Source organism: Rattus norvegicus, chromosome 1 (genome assembly GCF_036323735.1).
Source record: "Rattus norvegicus strain BN/NHsdMcwi chromosome 1, GRCr8, whole genome shotgun sequence".
Classification (NCBI taxonomy): Eukaryota; Metazoa; Chordata; class Mammalia; order Rodentia; family Muridae; genus Rattus; species Rattus norvegicus.
The window spans coordinates 173,994,475-174,019,206 of record NC_086019.1 but is presented as its reverse complement, the minus strand read 5'-3'; the positions used below and the strand labels follow the sequence as shown (position 1 = coordinate 174,019,206).

Genomic DNA, 24,732 nt, shown 5'->3' with positions numbered 1-24,732 from the left:
GCCGTGGTGGTCCGATAGCACGCATGGGATTATTTCTATCTTTCGGTACCTGTTGAGGCCCGTTTTTTGACCAATTATATGGTCAATTTTGGAGAAAGTACCATGAGGAGCTGAGAAGAAGGTATATCCTTTTGCTTTAGGATAGAATGTTCTATAAATATCCGTTAAGTCCATTTGGCTCATGACTTCTCTTAGTCTGTCTACATCACTGTTTAATTTCTGTTTCCATGATCTGTCCATTGATGAGAGTGGGGTGTTGAAATCTCCCACTATTATTGTGTGAGGTGCAATGTGTGTTTTGAGCTTTAGTAAGGTTTCTTTTACGTATGTAGGTGCCCTTTTATTTGGGGCATAGATATTTAGGATTGAGAGTTCATCTTGGTTGATTTTTCCTTTGATGAATATGAAGTGTCCTTCCTTATCTTTTTTGATGACTTTTAGTTGGAAATTGATTTTATTTGATATTAGAATGGCTACTCCAGCTTGCTTCTTCCCACCATTTGCTTGGAAAGTTGTTTTCCAGCCTTTCACTCTGAGGTAGTGTCTGTCTTTGTCTCTGAGGTGTGTTTTCTGTAGGCAGCAGAATGCAGGGTCCTCGTTGCGTATCCAGTTTGTTAATCTATGTCTTTTTATTGGGGAGTTGAGGCCATTGATAGTGAGAGATATTAAGGAATAGTGATTATTGCTTCCCGTTATATTCATATTTGGATGTGAGGTTATGTTTGTGTGCTTTCATTCTCTTTGTTTTGTTGCCAAGACGATTAGTTTCTTGCTTCTTCTAGGGTATAGCTTGCCTCCTTATGTTGGGCTTTACCATTAATTATCCTTTGTAGTGCTGGATTTGTAGAAAGATATTGTGTAAATTTGGTTTTGTCATGGAATACCTTGGTTTCTCCATCAATGTTAATTGAGAGTTTTGCTGGATACAGTAATCTGGGCTGGCATTTGTGTTCTCTTAGGGTCTGTATAACATCAGTCCAGGATCTTCTGGCCTTCATAGTTTCTGGCGAGAAGTCTGGTGTGATTCTGATAGGTCTCCCTTTATATGTTACTTGACCTTTTTCCCTTACTGCTTTTAATATTCTTTCTTTATTTTGTGCGTTTGGTGTTTTGACAATTATGTGACGGGAGGTGTTTCTTTTCTGGTCCAATCTATTTGGAGTTCTGTAGGCTTCTTGTATGTCTATGGGTATCTCTTTTTTTAGGTTAGGGAAGTTTTCTTCTATGATTTTGTTGAAGATATTTACTGGTCCTTTGAGCTGGGAGTCTTCACTCTCTTCTATACCTATTATCCTTAGGTTTGATCTTCTCATTGAGTCCTGGATTTCCTGTATGTTTTGGACCAGTAGCTTTTTCCGCTTTACATTATCTTTGACAGTTGAGTCAATGATTTCTATGGAATCTTCTGCTCCTGAGATTCTCTCTTCCATCTCTTGTATTCTGTTGGTGAGGCTTGTATCTACAGCTCCTTGTCTCTTCTTTTGGTTTTCTATATCCAGGGTTGTTTCCATGTGTTCTTTCTTGATTGCTTCTATTTCCATTTTTAATTCCTTCAACTGTTTGATTGTGTTTTCCTGGAATTCTTTCAGGGATTTTTGCGATTCCTCTCTGTAGGCTTTTACTTGTTTATTAATGTTTTCCTGTGCTTCCCTAAGTGTGTTCAGGTCTTTCTTGAAGTCCTCCAGCATCATGATCAAATATGATTTTGAAACTAGATCTTGCTTTTCTGGTGTGTTTGGATATTCCATGTTTGTTTTGGTGGGAGAATTGGGCTCCGATGATGGCATATAGTCTTGGTTTCTGTTGCTTGGGTTCCTGCGCTTGCCTCTCGCCATCAGATTATCTCTAGTGTTACTTTGTTCTGCTATTTCTGACAGTGGCTAGACTGTCCTATAAGCCTGTGTGTCAGGAGTGCTGTAGACCTGTTTTCCTCTCTTTCAGTCAGTTATGGGGACAGAGTGTTCTGCTTTCGGGCGTGTAGTTTTTCCTCTCTACAGGTCTTCAGCTGTTCCTGTGGGCCTGTGTCTTGAGTTCACCAGGCAGCTTTCTTGCAGCAGAAAATTTGGTCTTACCTGTGGTCCCGAGGCTCAGGTTCGCTCGTGGGGTGCTGCCCAGGGGCTCTCTGCAGCGGCAGCAACCAGGAAGACCTGTGCCGCCCCTTCCGGGAGCTTCAGTGCACCAGGGTTCCAGATGGTCTTTGGCTTTTTCCTCTGGCGTCCGAGATGTGTGTGCAGGGAGCAGTCTCTTCTGGTTTCCCAGGCTTGTCTGCCTCTCTGAAGGTTTAACTCTCCCTCCCACGGGATTTGGGTGCAGAGAACTGTTTATCCGGTCTGTTTCCTTCAGGGTCCGGCTGTGTCTCTGGCAGGGGTCCTGCCGCTCCTGGGCCCTCCCCCACGGGAGCCCAGAGGCCTTATACAGTTTCCTCTTGGGCCAGGGATGTGGGCAGGGGTGAGCAGTGTTGGTGATCTCTTCTGCTCTGCAGCCTCAGGAGTGCCCACCTGACCAGGCGGTTGGGTCTCTCTCTCACTGGGTCTGGGAGCAGAGAGCTGCTGCGGGCCGGGATCCGCGGGTGTGGGACTTCCGGTAAACACAGAACGTGCCCGGTCCTAGAGAAATCTGCTTCCGTGTGTCCCAAGCTCACCAGGCAGCTTTCTTGCAGCAGAAAATTTGGTCTTACCTGTGGTCCCGAGGCTCAAGTTCGCTCGTGGGGTGCTGCCCAGGGGCTCTCTGCAGCGGCAGCAACCAGGAAGACCTGTGCCGCCCCTTCCGGGAGCTTCAGTGCACCAGGGTTCCAGATGGTCTTTGGCTTTTTCCTCTGGTGTCCGAGATGTGTGTGCAGGGAGCAGTCTCTTCTGGTTTCCCAGGCTTGTCTGCCTCTCTGAAGGTTTAGCTCTCCCTCCCACGGGATTTGGGTGCAGAGAACTGTTTATCCGGTCTGTTTCTTTCAGGTTCTGGCGGTGTCTCAGGCAGGTGTCCTGCTGCTCCTGGGCCCTCCCCCACGGGAGCCCAGAGGCCTTATACAGTTTCCTCTTGGGCCAGGGATGTGGGCAGGGGTGAGCATTGTTGGTGGTCTCTTCCGCTCTGCAGCCTCAGGAGTGCCCACCTGACCAGGCGGTTGGGTCTCTCGATGTCATAGTTCTTAATAGCTGAATAGTATTCCATTGTGTAAATAAACCACATTTTCTGTATCCATTCTTCCATTGTGGGACATCTGGGTTGTTTCCAGCTCCAGGCTAACACATAAACAGGCTGCTATAAACATAGTGGAACACATGCCCCTGTGGCATGGTGGGGCATCTTTTGGGTATATGCTCAAAAGTGGTATAGCTGGGTCTTAGGGTAGATCTATTTCCAATTTTCTAAAGAACCTTCAGATTGATTCCCAGAGTGATTGTAGCAGTTTGTAATGCCACCGGCAATGGAGGAGTGTTCCTCTTTCTCTACATCCTCGACAACATGTGCTGTTAACTGAGATTTTGATCAGGGCTATTTGCATTTCCCTGATCACTAAGGACTTTGAACACTTAAGTGTTTCTCAGCCCTTTGAGACTCCTCTGTTGTGAATTCTCTGTTTAGTTCTATACCCCATTTCTTTTTTTTTTTTTTTTTCGGAGATGGGGACCGAACCCAGGGCCTTGTGCTTCCTAGGCAAGCGCTCTACTGCTGAGCTAAATCCCCAACCCCCTATACCCCATTTCTTAATAGGATTATTTGGTTATTTTGGTGGTTAGCTTCTTAAGTTCTTTATACAGTTTGGATGTTAGCTCTCTATTGGATGTGGGGCTAGTGAAGTTCTTTCCCAATCTGTAGGATGCCAGTTCGTCTTACACTCTTCTTCCTTTGGATGTTTTGGGTTTGCTGTCTTCTATTACAAGAAAGAATTCTCTTGTAGACTTTTTAAAATGGCACATTTACTTTTTTAGTTTAAATATGACATATGCCTCTTTACTACACGTCAGTAAAGTATGATTTCAAAACTGTGGACGATGGCATCTAGAGATACTAAATGAGACCATTCTCCAAAGGGCCCCTATAGTATGCCATCAGTTTAGTTCAAATGATCCACGAAACCTTTGATCCTGTTAAATTTTTATATTCACCATGTATACAGAAGGTTGGGGAGACTATGCACAGTTGCCTTTCTAGTTTCAGGTAGTGAAGAGTATCCAGTGTCCCCTTGATAGGTCTGTTGACTCTCAAAAGTTACTTTTTTATTCATGAACTCTTCTCTGACAGATGACCTCAGTTTGATAAGTGACACATATCTGATAGGATTAGAACTAAAATATAGTTTTTCCTTTCTGAAACTTTAGTTTCATGTAAAATTTTGATGAAAATAAATTATTCTCCTGGGTATGCAGCGTTTCCAAACCCACCAATCCCCTGATGAATAAGAACAACACCCTGTACGAAGCTACGCATCTCGTATTAATCTACAGAATGGTTTTGCTTTATATCAAAGAAGTAGTTTGTCAAATGAATGGTAACAGTAGACAATGAAGAATGTACAACTCTGTTACATTTCCAGTCAGTGCCAGTCACCTTCGTCACCTTGGATCTGATTCTGTGTCAGTTTAGAAAATGAGGCTTGTTGGGAAGAAGAGTTTCAGTGGGAGAGAGGTCAGAGAGGAATGGGTGTGTTTATAGCACAGCTAACATTTAGCATATGTATCTATGGAACCATTAATGAAGAAAAAACCTAATAAAAATAATGTACCAAATTTAGACTAAAAAAGTCATTGAAAGAGAGTAAGACTTTGAAAACATTTTTTTGGGCTTGTTATATATAATCTGTTTAAACTTCTTAGCTGTACCCCAGTTGTCTCTTCCTCCTGCCCTGGAGTATAACAAGGTTAGTTCCATGCTAGTGCCCATTTGCCATAAAACTTAATTCTCAGGATCTTTTGGCTCAGTGCTCTGTGTGCTCATCAATTGTAAGGATTATAAAAGAGTGTTACTTATACAGTTTACTCTCATATAAGGATTTATAACAATTTTAATGAATATTTATAATTTTAATGTGTGCAAGTGTGTCATATACATGTATTAATGGTGGGTACAGAGGCTAGAGGAGGGTGTGGGATACCCATGTCTATCATTCTAATATTCCTTTGAGGCAAGACCTCTCCCTGATTCTGGAACCTGTTTTGTTGTTGTTGTTGTTGTTTGTTGTTTGTTTTTTGCTTGTTTGTTGTGTGTGTGTGGGGTGTTTGTTTTTGTTTTTGCTAGAATATACCAGAAATCTCTCTTATCTCTACTTCTAGCAGCCTTGGTGTTATAGGCACACGACAGATGATACTTTTTTTTGTTACAAGGGCTTTGGGGTCTGAACTTTGTTGATCTGGTTAAACAATATCAGTCTCTGTAGCCCTTCATTTTACTTTTAAAATTATTTTTTGTTTAGTACACCTATACATACCCAGCATTTCACTTTATCCTTATTTGTTCCCTGCTGTCATTGCCTTTCTTCTCCCAAATAATATCCCATTTTGCACTTCCTCTCTAGCTCCTACTATGACTTTCTGCACTTCCTCTCTAGCTTCTACTATGACTTTCTGCACTTCCTCTCTAGCTTCTACTATGACTTTCTGCTCTTCCTCTCTAGCTTCTACTATGACTTTCTGCACTTCCTCTCTAGCTCCTACTATGACTTTCTGTACTTCCTCTCTAGCTCCTACTATGACTTTCTGCACTTCCTCTCTAGCTCCTACTATGACTTTCTGCACTTCCTCTCTAGCTCCTACTATGACTTTCTGCACTTCCTCTCTAGCTTCTACTATGACTTTCTGCACTTCCTCTCTAGCTCCTACTATGACTTTCTGCACTTCCTCTCTAGCTTCTACTATGACTTTCTGCACTTCCTCTCTAGCTCCTACTATGACTTTCTGTACTTCCTCTCTAGCTCCTACTATGACTTTCTGCACTTCCTCTCTAGCTCCTACTATGACTTTCTGCACTTCCTCTCTAGCTCCTACTATGACTTTCTGCACTTCCTCTCTAGCTCCTACTATGACTTTCTGCACTTCCTCTCTAGCTCCTACTATGACTTTCTGCACTTCCTCTCCAGCTGCTACTATGACTTTCTGCACTTCCTCTCCAGCTGCTACTATGACTTTCTGCACTTCCTCTCTAGCTTCTACTATGACTTTCTGCACTTCCTCTCTAGCTCCTACTATGACTTTCTGCACTTCCTCTCTAGCTCCTACTATGACTTTCTGCACTTCCTCTCTAGCTTCTACTATGACTTTCTGCACTTCCTCTCTAGCTTCTACTATGACTTTCTGCACTTCCTCTCTAGCTTCTACTATGACTTTCTGCACTTCCTCTCTAGCTTCTACTATGACTTTCTGCACTTCCTCTCTAGCTTCTACTATGACTTTCTGCACTTCCTCTCTAGCTTCTACTATGACTTTCTGCGCTTCCTCTCTAGCTTCTACTGTGACTTTCTGCAATTCCTCTCTAGCTTCTACTATGACTTTCTGCACTTCCTCTCTAGCTTCTACTGTGACTTTCTGCACTTCCTCTCTAGCTGCTACTGTGACTTTCTGCACTTCCTCTCTAGCTTCTACTATGACTTTCTGCACTTCCTTTCTAGCTTCTACTATGACTTTCTGCACTTCCTCTCTAGCTTCTACTATGACTTTTTCTAATATTGGAGGAAGAATCTTTTACCTTGATGCTATGTTCCTACATATGTCAAAAGTAGATTGACATCTCAGAATAATATCTATGGAAAATTTTGTGAACTTTTTTGATGTTAGCTCTTATAGCATACTATATCAAATAGATAAATTTGTGTGTGATATACATGTATGTATATGTTGTGCACAGGTGTGTACCTACACATACGTATGGAAGTCAGAGGTCAGTGTCCTGTACCTTTTTGGAACATAGTCTCTTACTGAATCAGCAGTTGGCTAGGTTGGCTGATCAGTGAGGTTCTAGACTCTTCCTCTGTCTCTGCTTCAGAGGACTAAGATGCCAGGTACACACCATCACTCTAAACATAAGTGCTAGAGTTGGAGCTCAGTGTTCATGCGTATGAAACAAGCACTTTATCCTGTGAACCATTTCTGTAGCCTCTCAAGTATATATTTTTATTGGCAATGTTATGATTTAATATTTTTATATATTAAGAAATAGTAATTTTTTTTAATTTTAATGACTTTTCCTCTTATCCTTTTAGTTTTGTCAACCTGGTGGATGGCACCTGTCCAGAGAACGGAAACAGCCAACATTCTTTGTGGTAGTCCTAACAGATATTGACTCGGATCGACATTACTGCTCATGCCTAACCTTCTATGAGGCAGAGATCAATCTCCAGGTACAGAAACTTTCTTATGCAAGTTAGATTGGACACACAGCATTGCAGAATATTTTGAATTCCATGTTTTTGTTTGTTGTTATTTGTTTTGCTAAAATTGAAAATATAATGGGCTCCTTTGAAAAGCAGCTTTCAAGGATTGGAACTTCATATTGCATTTTTAAATGAACTGTGTAGGTTTAGTACCTTAAGTAAGCATGGAAACAGATAGATAGATAGATAGATAGATAGATAGATAGATAGATAGATAGATGATAGATAGATAGATATAAAATATTGTAATAAAATGTAACCTTAATTTTGTATTAATAGTATTTGAAGTCTTGATATGTTCTTTAAAGTTCAAAATCTAATTTTTCTGGGTACAAAATCTGATTTTTAATTACAGAGGAAAGTTATCCATCATGAAGCAAACTTACACTATGATTCTTTTATGGTGGAAGTTCGAAAGTTCATGTAGAACAAAATACTTATTATCTACATTCCAGAACAACAACAAATACATATTATCTGCATTTCAGTTTATTTCTCTTTGTCAGATCTTTGTAGGAAGCCATACCAACATTTTAAGTCTTTAGATAGTGGGGCCAAGCTAAGAAATATTTGCTGTGAAATATTTAATGACTTGTCAGACTATTACTTCTGTGTAAATTTGGAAGTTACATTGTCACCAAGGTGACATAATTTACAAGTCTGCGCCTGTAGTTCATCTTGTCCCAGATCATGTCCTTCATAGCAATGGTAATTGCTGGTAAAAGGCCGATCACATTCCTGTTTTGATTGTTTCCTCACAAACTTGCCAGCGTGTTCTGTAATACACGAACCACTCTGTGTTCTTAGTTGACCTTTCATTTTAATGATGGTGTTGAGACCTTAAGCTGATCCTGAGAATGCACTATTCTTTATCTCCATGTTCTTAATCACTCCCTTTGAGTTGTCTAATGAAAACTAAATGCTAATTTGACTTTCCTTTCTTTCTTCTTCACGTGCGTTCAGCCATCAGACCAGCTGACAGGCAGTTACTGAGACATTGTTGGAGGTGTTGGAGGTATTTCAGAAAGATGTTTTGGAAGTCTTGGTCACATCAGTCTACTTTTTATTTGGACGTGTTTCACACCTAGCGATAAATTGCTGACATTACTCAGACATTCAGATATCCTTTACCATTTTATCTAGTGTTCATTTTTTGGCTCATTAGTTTATTACATGAAATCTTTATCCCTTTCTTTCCCTCTCTTCTCTCTTTCCTGCTCCCTCCCTCCTTTTTCTGAACAATCCCTTATATATAGACACACACACACTCTCACTCTCTCTTTCTCTCTCTCTTCTTCTTTTCCTCCCTCCCTCCCTTTTTCCCCTCACATCCCTAACCATCCCCTCAAATATTTGACAGAAAATCCCATATTTATCCAGATTTCCTCTGATTTCTTTGGTTCCCTAGGCTGGACCTGATACACTGGGCTGGAATGACTCTCTCACTGCACTTTATCTGAACATTATAATAATCATCTTTTTAAAAAAGATTTATTTATTATATGTGAGTACACTGTCACTGTCTTCAGACGCACCAGAAGAAGATATCAGATTCCACTACACATGGTTGTGAGCCACCATGTGGTGGCTGGGATTTGATCTCAGGACCTCTGGAAGAGCAGTCTGTGCTCTTAACCACTGAGCCATCTCTCCAGCCCTACTGTAATCATCTTAATAATATTCTTCACTACCCATTCCACAGTCCCAGTCTAGTACATAACTGCATTTATTGTGTTTAATTTTTTTCTTTTCATCTTGAACATTTACATAGTCTTAGTCTTTATCTTATAATATTGAAGTTTTTAAGTAATAATCCTTCCACATTCATTTTTAGATAGGACGACTCTTATTTTATATTCTTGGTTTCTCTCATTTTGTTCAGGTTGTGTATTAACAGGTACTATAATACTTAACTAAACTAGGGTTGGTGGGTATATACACACCATCATATCATTTAATCACGTCACTACAATGTCTGAAACAAAAATGATTGAGAATTTGGAGATAACCTGAGCTACATAGTGAGACTGTCTTGAAAATAGAAAGGAGGAAGAGTGGGGAAAGAAAGGCCAACCAACCAAAGTCAAGAAAAGAATACTTCCTAAGTATGTTCCTTCCAGAGATGTCCAAGGGTCCACATTTGGATGTATACAATGTCTATTAATCGTTTACTCATGGTATCCATTTAGTAAGATGATTTTTAGATTTCTTCAGTGTATAGTTGCAAGAGTTATGTTTTGTTTTGTTTTGGGGGGTTTTTGGTGTTTTTTGTTTTGTTTTGTTTTGGTTTTCAGTTGCTACTAATAAGTATTCCATAGGAAGGAATTTTAAGTGTGTGCCCTGCTATTTGTCATTCATGCTCTCCTTGATTTACTATTTACTATTTATTCTCTTTGATAATATTGATTTATTGATCAGTATATCAATATTGATAGTATTTGGCTGATTATGATTATGACGTTTAGAACATGATTATCTACCAGTCTACTCCCACTTCCTTATTAGTCAGCAGTTGACTTTTTGTGGTTTGTTTTGTTTTGTTTGTTTGATTGTTTGTGGCAGAGTCTATCTGTGTAACTTTGGCTGTCGTAGAACTTACTATGCATACTAGATCAGCCTCACAGAAATCCACTTGTCTTAGCCTCTCAAGTTACTAGGATTAAAGGTGTGTGCCACCATGCCCCACTAGTAGTTCACACACACACACACACACACACACACACAACTTTTATTTTTTTACAGTCCAGCTGCTACCCCTCCCAGTCCGCCCTCTCGCAGTTCCTCATCCCATTCCTCCTCCCCCCCTCTTTCCAAGAAGATGACCCCCGCTCCAGTAGGCCTCCCTACTCCCTGGGCCCTCAAGTTTTTTGAGGATTAGGCATTTCTTCTCCCACTGAGGCCAGACCAGGCAGTTCTCATCTGTATATATGTTTTTAAAATATTTTTTCATATATTTTGGTCATGTTCTTTCTTCTTCCCCAACTCCTCCCAGTTCTCCTTACTCACCCAACTTCATATTTTTTCCACAGTTCTCTGTGTCTGTCTGTCTGTCTGTCTGTCTGTCTGTCTGTCTCTCTCTCTCTCTCTCTCTCTCTCTCACACACACACACACACACGCGCGCGCGCGCGGTTGGTTTTGTGTTTGCCATCTACTCCTGGGCATGATGTCTACCTGGATTGTGGGTTTTCCAGTTACACTCCATTGGAAAAACTGATTTCCCTTTCCTAGTAGTTATCAATTGAATATCTTCTTGGTTAGAGGAAGAATTTTGTGTCTGCTTTCTCCTTCTTGGTGCTCAGGTTTTGAACCTGAGCATGCTGTTGCACTCTCTGTGACATGTAAGTGTTTCAGCCCGGTTGTATCATCTGGAGGCACAACTTTCTTGGAGTCCTCCACCATCATTGGCTCCTCCACATAGCCGTGAGGCGAGGGCTTGAAAAAGTCTCTCAGTCCTATACATTGTCCAGTTGTGGGTGTCTGTTAATTATCACTGACTACAAGAAGAAACTTCTCTGACGGGAGTTGAATGATGCCGTGCTCTACAGGAATAGCAATATATCATTAAGAATCATTTTATTGCTATGTCCTTTTTAGGAGAATATGGTAGTAGGTTTTCTCCTAGAGCCCATGACTTATCTGATCTTACAATCTTGGCCACTTAAGCAGTGTCAGGTATGGTTTTTCTCTCACAGAATGAGCTGTAGTGTATTTTTAAAAATTGGTTGGTTATGCTCATAACATTTGTGCCACCAGTATTTCTTGCAGGCAGGTCACTGTTGAGGGCACACAGTTTAAGAGCTGATGATATAAATGATTACTTCCTCTTCTGGTAGCATGCAAGGTACCTTCCAACAATAGGAGCTCCAGTCAGTAAGGTTGAGCACCAGCCTAGCTTAGCCATGTTCAGTGCCATAAGTAAGTTGTGTCATGAAGAATAACTGATAACCTTGGGTGCTGCCTGTGCTTTTGTCAGGAAGCATCTATCGGATCCCTTGAATAGTGACTCAACAAGAGGTAACCCATTCTTAGCACTGGAGATCGCATAAGGTGTCTGGGTGGAGCATTGTTTCCTCCATTATATGGTGACTCCATTGAAATTTCTTTCATATATGTTCATATTTTCAGAAGCTTTAGTAAGTTTCCATGTGGCTTTCCAAGAGGCCTTCATTGTTTGTTGTCTTTCCCCATATTTCCTCCGGCACCCTAACATCCCATCCCTTTTCCCATTTAACCCTCCTATTCACATTTCCCCTTTACTTCTTCAGTCTCTTATCCCCATTTCTCCTTCCTTGGAAGACGCCCTCCTTCTTCCTGGTCTCCTACTATAGCCTGGAAAGTAGAAAGATCTCCCCTGTTCCTGTATCATTAGGATTAAAATTGTAAAAATGGCCATCCTACCAAAAGCGTCAATCCAATCCTCACCAAAATTCTTAACAGAAATGGAAAAAAAAACTTCAATCTTCAACTTTATGTAGAAATACAAAAAACCAAGGTGTCTAAAGCGATCTGAAAACCAAGGTATCTAAAGTGATCTGAAATGATAAAGAACTGCTAGATGCATCCCCATCCCAAAACTGAACTCCAAATGGATCAAGAACCTCAGTGTAATGCCCAAAACACTGAATCTTAGGGAAGAGAAAGTAGGGAATAGTCTTGAACTTATTGACACAGGAAGGACTTTCTGCACAGAACACCATTAGCACAGCACTAATAAATGGGACCTTATGAAGCTAAAAAATTTCTGCACATCAAAGGACACCATCATTCAAGCAAAGAAACAGGCTATAGAATGAGGGAAAAAAAAAACTCTACCACTTATACATTTGAGAATTAGTATCTAGAATAAAAAACTAAAAAAAACCTGAAAATTAAGAAATCAAACAACCTGATTAAAAATGGGAGTATAGAACTAAACAGTTCTCAAAACCTGAACTGCCAATGCCTGAGAAATACTTAAAGGAGTGCTCAACACCCTCACCATAAGGAAAATGCAAATAAAGATATCTTGAGATTTCGTTTTACCCTAATCAGGATGCCCAAAATAATAAAACAAATTACTTGCACATGCTGGTGAGTATGTGGGAAAGGGAAACACTTATTCATTGCTGGTGGGAGTATTACAGCCACTGTGAAAATCTGGGTGACGATTCCACCAAACGCTGAAAATTTAGCTACCACAGATAGCATCTTGGCATAAAACCAAAAGAGACTACATCTTCATGTTCATCCATTTTCACTGCTTCTCTATTCATAATAGCCAGAAACTATAAACAGCTTAGATATACACTAACTCATGAATGGATAATGAAAATGTGATAGATTTATACAATGGGATATTATTCATCTGTTAAGAAAAAAAATGAAATTTGTAGGTAAATGGGTTGAATTGGACAGTACTTCTGAGGGTGGTAATGCAGGCCCCCAAAAAACTATTTACTTTTTTCTCTTCTTTTTTCTCCTTTTCTTTTTTCTCCTTCCTTCCTTCCTTCCTTCCTTCCTTCCTTCCTTCCTTCCTTCCCCCCTCTCTTTCTCTCTCTCTCTCTCTTTCTCTCTCTCTCTTTCTCTCTCTTTCTTTCTTCCTCTCTCTCTTTCTCTCTCTCTTTCTTTCTTTCTTTCTTTCTTTCTTTCTTTCTTTCTTTCTTTCTTTCTTTCTTTCTTTCTTTCTTTCTTTCTTTCTTTCTTTCTTTCTTTCTTTCTTTCTTTCTTTCTTATGAGACAGAGTCTCATGGTGCTGCCGTGGCTGGTCTGAAACTTGCTATGTAGACCAGGCTGGCCTCAGAGTCACAGAGATTATCTGTTGTGGTTCTCCAACTCTGGTATTGAAGGTATGTGCCTCCATGCCCAGCTAGCAGTTGACATTTCCTGTAAGCAAAGTTCTCTTTCCGTCTGGATAAACCATGGGCTCATAGATTCATGCTTTGCCCACTTCTCTTCAAAAGCATATAATTTATTAATGGCTTTCAGGATTTTCATGCTTCTGTTCTCCCATATCTGGCTAGTAGCCGCTTTCTAAGTTAGGTCTCCTTTGGTTTGTGGTTTGCTTTTTAATGTAATCACTTTAAAACTCTGTCACAACAACTCGAATCCAAACCTTAACCTTTTCTTAAACAGTCCTGAAATGAGATATGTCACTAAGTAGTCTCCTCTGAGGAGGAGTAACACTGAAGCCATGCTCTGGGCTCTTTGGTACTTTGAACCAGTGTCTTAACAGCGTCCCTGTCCTTTAGCTCAGGTCTCTTTGCCCAATTGCTATTTTTAGAGGATCAAAAAACCTACACTTTATCCTTTATAACCAACCTCAAAACATTTGAAGCCTCTTTCCTCAGATTTTTTTTTCAATCCGGAAAATATAAATGTTACCAGATTTCTGTCTCTGTGTGGTAGTGTTTAGGTGCTAGGTGCCAGATGAATTTGTAAGCCTCCTGTGTTAGAAACAAATTATTGTCATTTGAGTTTTTTCTAAATGCGGGTATAAACTATGAGGTAGAATTTGGGAGGTAGAAATAAATTAAAAGATGTTCCTTTCTAGGTCATTAGTAACATTATTCTCACTTTTGGCAATTTTTAACAAATGTGTTTTTCTTTTCTTTTTGGATTGTATTATCAGTATCAGGTCAAAGTAGATCTTAAGTCATTTGGCATGAATCACTTCATATGAAATGTACTGTGATACTTTGCTTGGAATAATAAAGAGAAAGAATTTCAGAATGTACAGCATCCAAAGTAAAATTGTGCAACTTAAAAAATATTAGCTTTTATCTTTTTTAAGATACAGTAACATGTTCAATAATCACAAGCAAAACTTTGGCATTAAACTTTTAATAACGTGCTTCCAAAATTATCCAACTAGATAACATGAGCCTTGAATTTTTAAAAGTAATGATTAAAAATATGACAAATATATTTTTATTGCTTATATGAAATATATGTATCTTAAGTTTTTTTAAATTTTTATTATATATTTATTTACTTACATTTCAAAGGTTATTCCCCTTCCCGGTTTTCTGACAATAAGAACCCATTGGGAGGTAGAAAAAAAATTAAAAGATGTTCCTTTCTAGGTCATTAGTAACATTATTCTCACTTTTGACAGTTTTTAACAAATGTGTTTTTCTTTCCTTTTTGGATTGTATTATCAGTATTAGTTCCCTCTCCTGCCCCTCTTCCATACAGGTCTTCTGCCTATACATCCCCTTCCTTAATTGCCCTCTCCCATATTCCCCTGCACTGGGGGTCCAACCTTGGTAAGAACAAGGGCTTCCCTTTCCACTGGTGCCCTTACTAGGCTATTCATTGCCACCTATGAGGTTGGAGCCCAGGGTCAGTCCATGTATAGTCTTTGGGTAGTGGCTTAGTCCCTGGAAGCTCTGGTTGGTTGGCATTGTTGTTCATATGGGGTCTTGAGCCCCTTCAAGCTCGACCAGTCCTTTCTCTGATTCCTTCAACGGGGTACCATTCTCTGTTCAGTGGTTTGCTGCTGGCATTCGCCTCTGTATTGGACATACTCTGAATGTGTCTCTCAGGAGAGATCTATAATTAGTCCCTTTCAGCATGCATTTTCTAGCTTCATCAATCTTATCTAGTTTTGGTGGCTGTATATATGTGGGCCACATGTGGGTCAGGTTCTGAATGGCCATTCCTTGTGTCATTGCTCTAAACTTTGCCTCTATATCCCCTCCTATGAATATTTTTCCCTCTTTTAAGAAGGAGTGGGAGTATCTGCATTTTGGTCATCCTTCTTGAGCTTCCTGTGGTCTGTAGATTGCATCTTGGGTAATTTGAGCTTTTCGGCTAATATTCACTTATCAATGAGTGCATACCAAGTGTGTTTTTCTGTGATTGAGTAACCTCACGCAGGATGATATTTTCTAGTTCATTCCATTTGCCTATGAATTTCATGAAATCATTGTTTTTGATAGCTGAGTAGTACTCCATTGTGTAAATGTACCACATTTTCTGTATCCATTCCTCTGTTGAAGGGCATCTGGGTTCTTTCCAGCTTCTGGCTATTATAAATAAGGCTGCTATGAACATAGTGAAGCATGTGACTTTATTGTATGTTGGAGCATCTTTTGGGTATATGCCCAAGAGAGGTTTAGCTGGGTCCTCAGGTAGTTCAATGTCTGATTTTCTGAGAAACCTCCAGACTGATTTCCAGAGTGGTTGTACCAGTTTGCAATCCCACAAACAATGGAGGAGTGTTCCTCTTTCTCCACATTCTCGCCAGCATCTTGTATCACCTGAGTTTATCTTAGCCATTCTGACTGGTGTGAGGTGGAATCTCAGGGTTGTTTTGATTTGCATTTTCCTGGTGACTAAGGATGTTGAACATTTCTTTAGGTGCTTTTTGGCCATTCGATAATCCTCAGGTGAGAATGTTTTGTTTAGCTCTGTACTCCATTTTTAATAGGGTTATTTGACTCTCTGGAGTCTAACTTCTTGAGTTCTTTGTATATTTTGGATATTAGCCCTCTATCAGATGTAGGATTGGTAAAGATCTTTTCCCAATCTGTTGGTTGCCATTTTGTCCTAATGACAGTGTCTTTTGCTTTACAAAAGCTTCACAGTTTTATGAGATCCAATTTGTCGATTCTTGATCTTAGAGCATAAGCCACTTGTGTTCTGTTCAGGAAATTTTTCCCAGTGCCCATGTGTTCGAGACTTCCCCACTTTTTCTTCTATTAGTTTGAGTGTATCTGGTTTGATGTGGATATCCTTGATTCATTTGGACTTAAGCTTTGTACATGGTGATAAGAATGGATTTGCTTCTTCTACATGCTGATCTCCAGTTGAACCAGCACCATTTGCTGAAAATGCTATCTTTTTTCCATTGGATGGTTTTGGCTCCTTTGTCAAAAATCAAGTGGCTATAAGTGTGTGGGTTCATTTATGGGCCTTCAGTTCTGTTCCACTGATCTACCTGCCTGTCTCTGTATCAATACCATGCAGTTTTTATGACTATTGCTCTTTAATACTGCTTGAGGTCAGGGATGGTGATTCCCCCAGAAGTCCTTTTATTGTTGAGTATACTTTTTGCTATCCTGGATTTTTTGTTATTTCAAATTCATTTGCAAATTGCTCTTTCTATCTCTATAAAGAATTGAGTAGGAATTATGATGGGAATTGCATTGAATCTATAGATTGCTTTAGGCAAAATGGCAATTTTTACTATATTAATCCTGCCAATCCATGAGCATGGAAGATTTTTCCATCTTCTGAGAACTTCCTCAATTTCTTTCTTCAGAGACTTGAAGTTCTTGTCATACAGCTCTTTCACTTGCTTGTTTAAAGCCATACCAAGATATTTTATGTTATTTGACACTATTGTGAAGGGTGTCATTTCCTTAATTTCTCTCTCAGCCTATTTATCCTTTGAGTAGAGGAAGACTACTGATTTGTTTGAGTTAATTTTTTTTTTTCCTTTTCTTTTTTTTGGAGCTGGGGACCGAACCCAGGGCCTTGCGCTTGCTAGGCAAGTGCTTTACCACTGAGCTAAATCCCCAACCCCTGTTTGAGTTAATTTTATACCCCGCCACTTTGCTGAAGTTGTTTATCAGGTTAAGTAGTTCTCTGGTGGAACTTTTGGGGTCGCTTAAATTCACTATTTTATCATCTGCAAATAGTGATATTTTTATTTCTTCCCTTCCAAAGGGAATTTGTATCCCTTTGACCTCCTTTCACTGTCTGATTGCTCTGGCTAGGACTTTGAGTATTATATTGAATAAGTAGGGAGAGAGTGGGCCGCCTTGTCTAGTCCCTGATTTTAGTGGGATTGCTTCAAGTTTCTCTCCATTTAGTTTGAAGTTAGCGACTGGTTTGCTGTGTATTGCTTTTTACTATGTTTAGGTATGGGCCTTGAAATCCTTTTCTTTCCAGGACTTTTATCATGAAGGGGTGTTGAATTTTGTCAAATGCTTTCTCAGCATCTAATGAAATGACCATGTGGTTCTTATCTTTGAGTTTGTTTATTTAGTGGATTACATTGATGGATTTTCTTATATTAAACCATGCCTGCATCCCTGGGATGAAGCCTACTTGATCATGATGGATGATCGTTTTGATGTGTTCTTGGATTCGGTTTGTGAGAATTTTATTGAGTATTTTTGCGTCAATATTCATAAGGGAATTGGTCTGGTTTTCTTTCTTTGTTGGGTCTTTGTGTGGTTTCGGTATAAGAGTAATTGTGGCTTCATAGAAGGAATTCGGTCATGCTCCGTATGTTTAAATTTTGTGGAATAGTTTGGACAGTATTGGTACGAGGTCTTCTATGAAGGTCTGATAGAATTCTTCACTGAACCCATCTGGACCTGGGCTCTTTTTGTTTGGGAGACTTTTAATGACTGCTTCTATTTCTTTAGGAGTTATGGGGTTGTTTCGATGAGTCATTTGTTCCTGATTTATCTTTCGTACCTGGTATCTGTCTAGAAAATTGTCCATTTCCTCCAGATTTTCCAGTTTTGTTGAATATAGACTTTTGTAGTAGGATCTGATGATATTTTTAATTTCTTCAGATTCTGTTGTTATGTTTTCATTTCTGATTTTCTTTTTTTTTTTTTAGATCAAATAATTATTGGGAGTAAATAGATATTTTATCTGCTGGTGTCACTTTATTGCATTTTTTTTAGATCAAATAATTATTGGGAGTAAATAGATATTTTATCTGCTGGTGTCACTTTATTGCATTTTTTTTAGATCAAATAATTATTGGGAGTAAATAGATATTTTATCTGCTGGTGTCACTTTATTGCATTTTTTTTAGATCAAATAATTATTGGGAGTAAATAGATATTTTATCTGCTGGTGTCACTTATTTCTGATTTTCTTAATTTGGATACACTCTCTGTGACCTCTGGTTAGTCTGGCTAAGGGTTTATCTATCTTGTTGATTTTCTCAAAGAACCAGCTCCTGGTTTTGTTGATTCTTTGTATAGTCCTTTTCGTTTCTACATGGTTGATTTCAGCTCTGAGTTTGATTATTTCCTGCCTTCTACTCCTCCTGCGTTTATTTATTTCTTTTGTTCTAGAGTTTTAAGGTGTGTTGTCAAGCTGCTGACATATGCTCTCTCCTGTTTCTTTCTGCAGGCACTCAGAGCTATGAGTTTTCCTCTTCGTGCCACTTTCATTGTTTCCCATAAGTTTGGGAATGTTGTATCTTCATTTTCACTAAATTCTAAGAAGTCTTTAATTTCTTTCTTTATTTCTTCCTTGACCAAGTTATCGTTGAGTAGAGCATTGTTCAACTTCCATGTATATGTGGGCTTTCTGTCATTATTGTTGTTATTGAAGACCAGTCTTAGTGTGTGGTGATCTGATAGGATGCATGGGATTATTTCTATCTTCCTGTATCTGTTGATGCCTGTTTTGTGACCAATTATATGGTCAGTTTTGGAGAAGGTTCCATGCAGTGCTGAGAAGAAGATGTTCTGTAAATATCTGTTAAATCCAATTGGTTCATAACTTCTGTTAGTTTTTCTGTGTCTCTGTTTAATTTCTTTTTCCATGATCTGTCCATTGATGAGAGTGGGGTGTTGAAATCTCCTACTATTATTGTGTGAGGTGCAATGCATGCTTTGAGCTTTAGTAAGGTTTCTTTTGTGAATGGAGGTGCCCTTGCATTTGGAACATAGATATTCAGGATTGAGAGTTCATCTTGGTGCATTTTTCCTTTGATAAATATGAAGTATCCTTCCTTATCTTTTTTAATGAGTCTTGTTTGAAAGTCAATTTTATTTGATATTAGAATTGCAACTCCAGCTTGTTTCTTCAGGCAATTTGCTTGGAAAATTGTTTTCCAGCCATTTACTCTGAGGTAGTGTCTGTCTTTTTCCTCTGAGGTGTGTTTCCTGCATGCAGCAAATGCTGGGTCCTCTTTACATATCCAGTCTGTTAGTCTATGTCTTGTTATTGGCGAATTGAGTCCGTTGATGTTGAGAGATACTAAGGAATAGTGATTGTCGCTTCCTGCTATTTTCATTGTTAGAGGTGGAATTATATTTGTTTGTATCTCTTTTGGTTTTATCGCAAGGAAATTATATTCTTGCTTTTTGTACAGTGTAGTTTCTCTCCTTGTGTTGGTGTTTTCCATCTATTATCCTGTGTAGGTCTGGATTTGTAGAAAGATATTTCATAAATTTGGGTTTGTCATGGAATATCTTGGTTTCTCCATCTATGTTAATTTGCAAGTTTTGCTGATACAGTAACTTGGGCTGGCATTTGTGTTCTCTTAGGGTCTGTGTGACATCTGTCCAGGATCTTCTGGCTTTCATAGTCTCTGGTGTGAAGTCTGGTGTAAGTCTTATAGGTCTGCCTTTATATGTCACTTGACCTTTTTCCCTTACTACTTTTAATATTCTTTCTTTGTTTTGTGCATTTGGTGTTTTAACTATTATGTGATGGAAGGAATTTCTCTTTTGGTCCAATCTATTTGGAATTCTGTAGACTTCTCGTATGTTTATGGGCATCTTTAGGCCAGGGAAGTTTTCTTCTATAATTTTGTTGAATATATTTAGTGGCCCATTAAGGAGTCTTCACCTATTATCCTTAGGTTTGATCTTCTCTTTGTGTCCTGGATTTCCTGTATGTTTTGGGCTAGGAGCTTTTTGCGTTTTATATTATCTTTGACAGTTGTGTCCATGTTTCATATGGTATCTTCTGCCCCAAGATTCTCTCTTCTATCTGTTCTGTATTCTGTTGGTAATGCTTGTGTCTATGCCTCATTGTCTCTTCCTTTGGTTTTCTATATCCAGGGTTGTCTCCCTTTGTGCTTTCTTTATTGTTTCTATTTCCATTTTCAATTCCTCCACCTGTTTGGTTGTGTTTTCCTGTAATTCGTTCAGTGATTTTTGTTTTTCCTATTTAAGGGCCTCTACTTGTTTACTTTTGTTGTCCTGTATTTCTTTAAGGGAGTTAAAGTCCTTCTTAAGTCCTCCATCATCATCATAAAATATGATTTCAAATCTAAATCTTGTTTTTCTGGTGTGTTTGGATATCCAGTATTTTCTTTGGTGGCAGTACTGGGCTCTGATGATGCCAAGAGGTCTTGGTTTCTATTGATTAGGTTCCTGCGCTTGCCTCTAGCCATTGAGTTGTCTCTGGTGTTTGCTTGTCTTGCTGTTTCTGGGAGTAACTTGGCCCTGCTGGAGGTCTCTGTGTCAGCACTCCTGTAGAACTGTTTTCCCGTTTTCTTTCAGCCTTTCCTGAGAACAGGTGCTCTGATTTCAGCTGTGGAGGCACTCCTGGAGTCTGTCTTCCAGCTCCAGGCGTGGGCAGGAATCAAAGGATCCTGCCCCTGATTGCTCCTGTAGGTCCTTGCACCCAGCGGGCACAGTTGGCACTATGCAATTCCCTCTTGGGTATGGACTGTGGGCAGAGGGTATTGTCCTCTGACTTCTCAGGACTATCCCCACTTCTGAGGTTCCAGCTCTCTCCCCCACGGGATCTGGGTGCAGGGAGCTGTTTGGCTGAATCAGTTCAATCCTGGGCATAGACCAGAACCTCGAGTACCGGCGACTGTCTGCTCCTATATCCCTCTGTCCAGAGGCACTGTGTAGTTTTCCCTTGGACCAGGAATGTGGTCCAAGGTGTGCAGAGGTGGCAAGTCTGTCCTGTGGCCTCGGGATGTCTGCACACCTAGGTGGTCCGCTCTCTTCCCCACAGGATTTGGGTGCAGGGAAGTCTTAAGTTGTTTTATGTTTAGATCTTTCTAAGTTTTTTTTTTTTAAAAATGCTTTGTGTTTCTAAATCAATAAAAACATTTAGTGTATCAGCAAAGAAATGCCATTGAAGAAATGGAGTTGGGATTAATGAGGGTGAGTTGGGGATGTAAGATAAAGAATCAAAAAGAAAAAGATGTAGAAACCATCAGATACTGTTTTTATTGTTTCTATCTTAATGGATGTACAGTTGGGCTGTGGAGGCAAACCCCAAATTCAGGTGCATAAGTATCCCAAAATGCTGCCTAAATGCTATTCCATGAAGTAGATGACTGCACACCGAGCAGCACGTGTCTTACTGAGTTCATAAATCTCTACGTAGACACTTGAAAACTAAAAGCCAAGAAAAAGGGCAATCTGGGCAAAAATTTTGGGATAAGAAACAAAAGTATGAGGTATTTTGATCAATTAAGGCTTGGCATACTCTAGGTATTGTGCCAAAAATTTGGTAGTGCTTTTTCTCTTTCTTTGATACTTAATTCACTTTAGTTAATCTCATTTTAGTCTCTCTGTTACATTCCTATTTTACAGATGATACTAAAAGCCTATCCCAGGAGTGTTAAAGGGTTTGACTTTGTCTGTCTTAAAGAATGAGAGACTGAACATACACTATAGTGCTACAGAAGTTATGCTAGTGTGGGACTGGCCTGAGTGTAGTAGAGGAAGTGATGGACGTAAGAGTGGTAGTTGAGAATTGAGAAGCACAGTTGAACATGTATCATATCATTCTGGCAGAGTGAAAGAGACCATGAAGTCTGTCGGGTCTATACATTTGCTTTGTCTCTGTTCTTTTGTAGGTGAGTGGTTTTTGTTGTTGTTTTGTTTTGTTTGCAATAAGGTCCAATTATCCTGGTTTTGTACTGGTCTTGTTTTTTCAGCGTTTTGAGCTTTGGGATTAAGGACAGTGCTGTCATACCTGATGAACCTGTCCATTTCAATAAATGATAATGAAGCACTTGGGAGTCTAATTTGAGGAAACAAGAAATTGATTCATAATATTGTAGAACAATTCTTCAGTTATTAAGGAGTCACCTGGAGAACTGAAGAAATAATAGGTTTCTTATTTTGCCTTTAATCACTTTATTTTTAATTTAATTTTTCTATAGATGTCATATATGAGCACATATTTAAATAGTTTACACCCTTCTCTCTCACTGTCTTTAGACAGGAAAATGTGAAAAGAGGAGAAAATTACACTATCAAGTAAATTGTGCTCATTCTAGAATATCTGAAACATGTAGGGGAAAAAAGTGAGAGGACAGAAAAAAATATATCTTCTTGGAATCAATAATTTTTTAATTTAAATAATTATATGCCTATCTGCCAGATAATTTGATGTAAATAAGTTCTCAATAGATGTTTATTTCTCATTGTGTAGATATTATAAATAGCACTGAGCTAAATGTCTTTTGGGGGGTCATAAATACTGGTTCTTTCAAGGAGATGCCAATGCTCTTCTCCCTTTCTCAGTGAGAAATGAGGAGTGCATTTGAAATGTAAATACATGAAATATTCAAGAAAAAAAGGAAGAGAGAGGAGTAGCCAATGGCAACCAGTTTGCTGACTGTGTGATGAGTATCATGCTGTCTCACCCCTGAGATGATTTTTTAGATCTTAATCAAGTGGCATGATAGAGACATAGAAATTTGGGCTATTTATAAATTTTGTGGGGCTGGGGATTTAGCTCAGTGGTAGAGCGCTTGCCTAGGAAGCACAAGGCCCTGGGTTCGGTCCCCAGCTCCGAAAAAAAGACCAAAAAAAGAAATAAATTTTGTATTTATTTATTTTGTTCATTTAATAATTTGCAGTACAGGCAAGTATCCATAAGTATCCATATGAGTTCCTCTTATAATGGTGAACATTATTTTAGTGTGGCTATCCATCTGTGCCTTCCATTTTCAAATGGAAATAAGCAAATTGTCAGGATGCTGAAGAACAATAATCCTGATATTAATAATAGTAATCCTAATATTCCTTATAAATACATCTTATAGGGAAAACTATCACTGAATAAATGTCATATACTTAAATTTGTAGGAGATATTTAAACTTAAAATAGCTTTTGCAAACAAGCTTCCAAACTTGTAGAACATCAAATGTCTTCCTTAAATATTGACTATTGAAGGCTAACAAGAACCACCATAAAAACTGTGTCAGCAGGTTCTATTTATATATACACACACATTTAACAATTGGGAAGGAAAAGTTAGCAAAATGATACAGGGTAGGATTTGCAAATGGACTTCGAAGAGGGGCTGGAGAGGGAAGGGATAGGAGAAAGTGATGTAATTATATTTTCACTAAAAATGTGTAAGAATAATACATTTAAAAATATAAAAAAAACCTTAAACAAGAAAGATTATTATGATCAAGGAAGAAAAAAAAGTCTGACCTTATTTTTAATAATTGATAGCGTTACTTCTGCAATACTGTCTCCCTCAAACAATTGTTTGCTAAACATACCTTATATGTTTATAAGATACCTTGTATCTTACAAAGGTTGCATAGAAGAGTATAAAGGAGGAGTAGAAATTGCCATTCATGAGCTTTGTAACCTTATTTAATGTAAGAACCAGAGACCTGGGCACAGTGATTCACACCTTTATTTTCAGCAGGAGGGAGACAGAGTCAGGTAGAGGCCAGTCTAGAGCAGAGGCAGATAGATCTCTAGGAGTTTGATGCCAGCTGGTCTGCATAGTGAGTTCCAGGCCAGCCAAGACTATGTAAGAGACCCTGTCTCAAAGGAAGAAAAGAAAGGAAAGAAAGAAAAGAAAAGGATCTCATGGTTCATCTAACAGTATTAATACATGTTTTGCATTAGAAAAATAATCACATTTTATTCTTATTTTTTATGCTAATCTTAGCAGTCAATGAAAAGAAGCATTAAAAAATCATCATTAACTCTAGTGGCTCACAAAATAACATTCTTAAATTTATGAGGAGCCAATTTTAAATGATTTGTTGTGCTTGAAACAGACATGAAGCTCATATGCAGTTTCCCATCTCTCAGTAAGGGTTGCACTCTCTTTTCCTCAGAAGTTATGTGCTATCCTCATAGTATTTCTCTCAATTTTCACATTTTAGCACCATTCCTAAGTTTTCTTAATAATTCTTTAAGCCAAAGAACTCTCAAAGAATAATCCAACAGATGAAACATGAATTACTTGTGTTTTTTTTAAGCATAAATGACAAGCAGAAACATGGTGCTATGCCAGTAACCACATATGTTAGTTTACACTGAATAGTTCATCCAACTTACAAGCTATTAGGTGATGAGCACAGTTGCTTTAAACAGTATAGTTAGTAAATCTTCTGGAAATAAAAGGTGCCAAAACACCAATAAATCATCATACTCTGATATTAAAACTAATGTTCAGATTTAGTTTTTCCTAAGTACAATGATAAAATAGGCAACAGATTTTAGTTCACTATGTGTAACAAAAATTTAGGTTATTATTTTTTAAGGACATGTGGATAAAAACAGTAAATCTAAGTGACAGGTATGTAAGGATGCATTACAGTTCAACTCAGTCAAGCTACAGAATATGTTCCATGTTTGAAGCTTAAGCATCTGAGCCTCCGTTATTGTTCAATTTCTCTTTTCCAGTTTGCCTCCATACTGTTCTGATTCTCTTTATGTTTTGATGATCTGTTTATCTTTT

The 24,732-nt window shown here is 38.8% G+C and overlaps 1 protein-coding gene across 13 annotated transcripts in view; it reads left to right on the top strand.

Annotated features, from left to right (window-relative positions):
- The window catches only part of Sbf2 (SET binding factor 2), a 366,952-nt gene that overhangs the window by 135,383 nt on the left and 206,837 nt on the right, over positions 1-24,732 (top strand). For 12 of the 13 annotated variants that reach the window (XM_039091527.2, XM_008759798.4, XM_063274831.1 and 9 more), the window contains exon 3: positions 7,187-7,324. In XM_039091527.2, the coding sequence (XP_038947455.1) occupies positions 7,187-7,324 (138 nt within the window). 13 annotated transcript variants of the gene reach the window in all.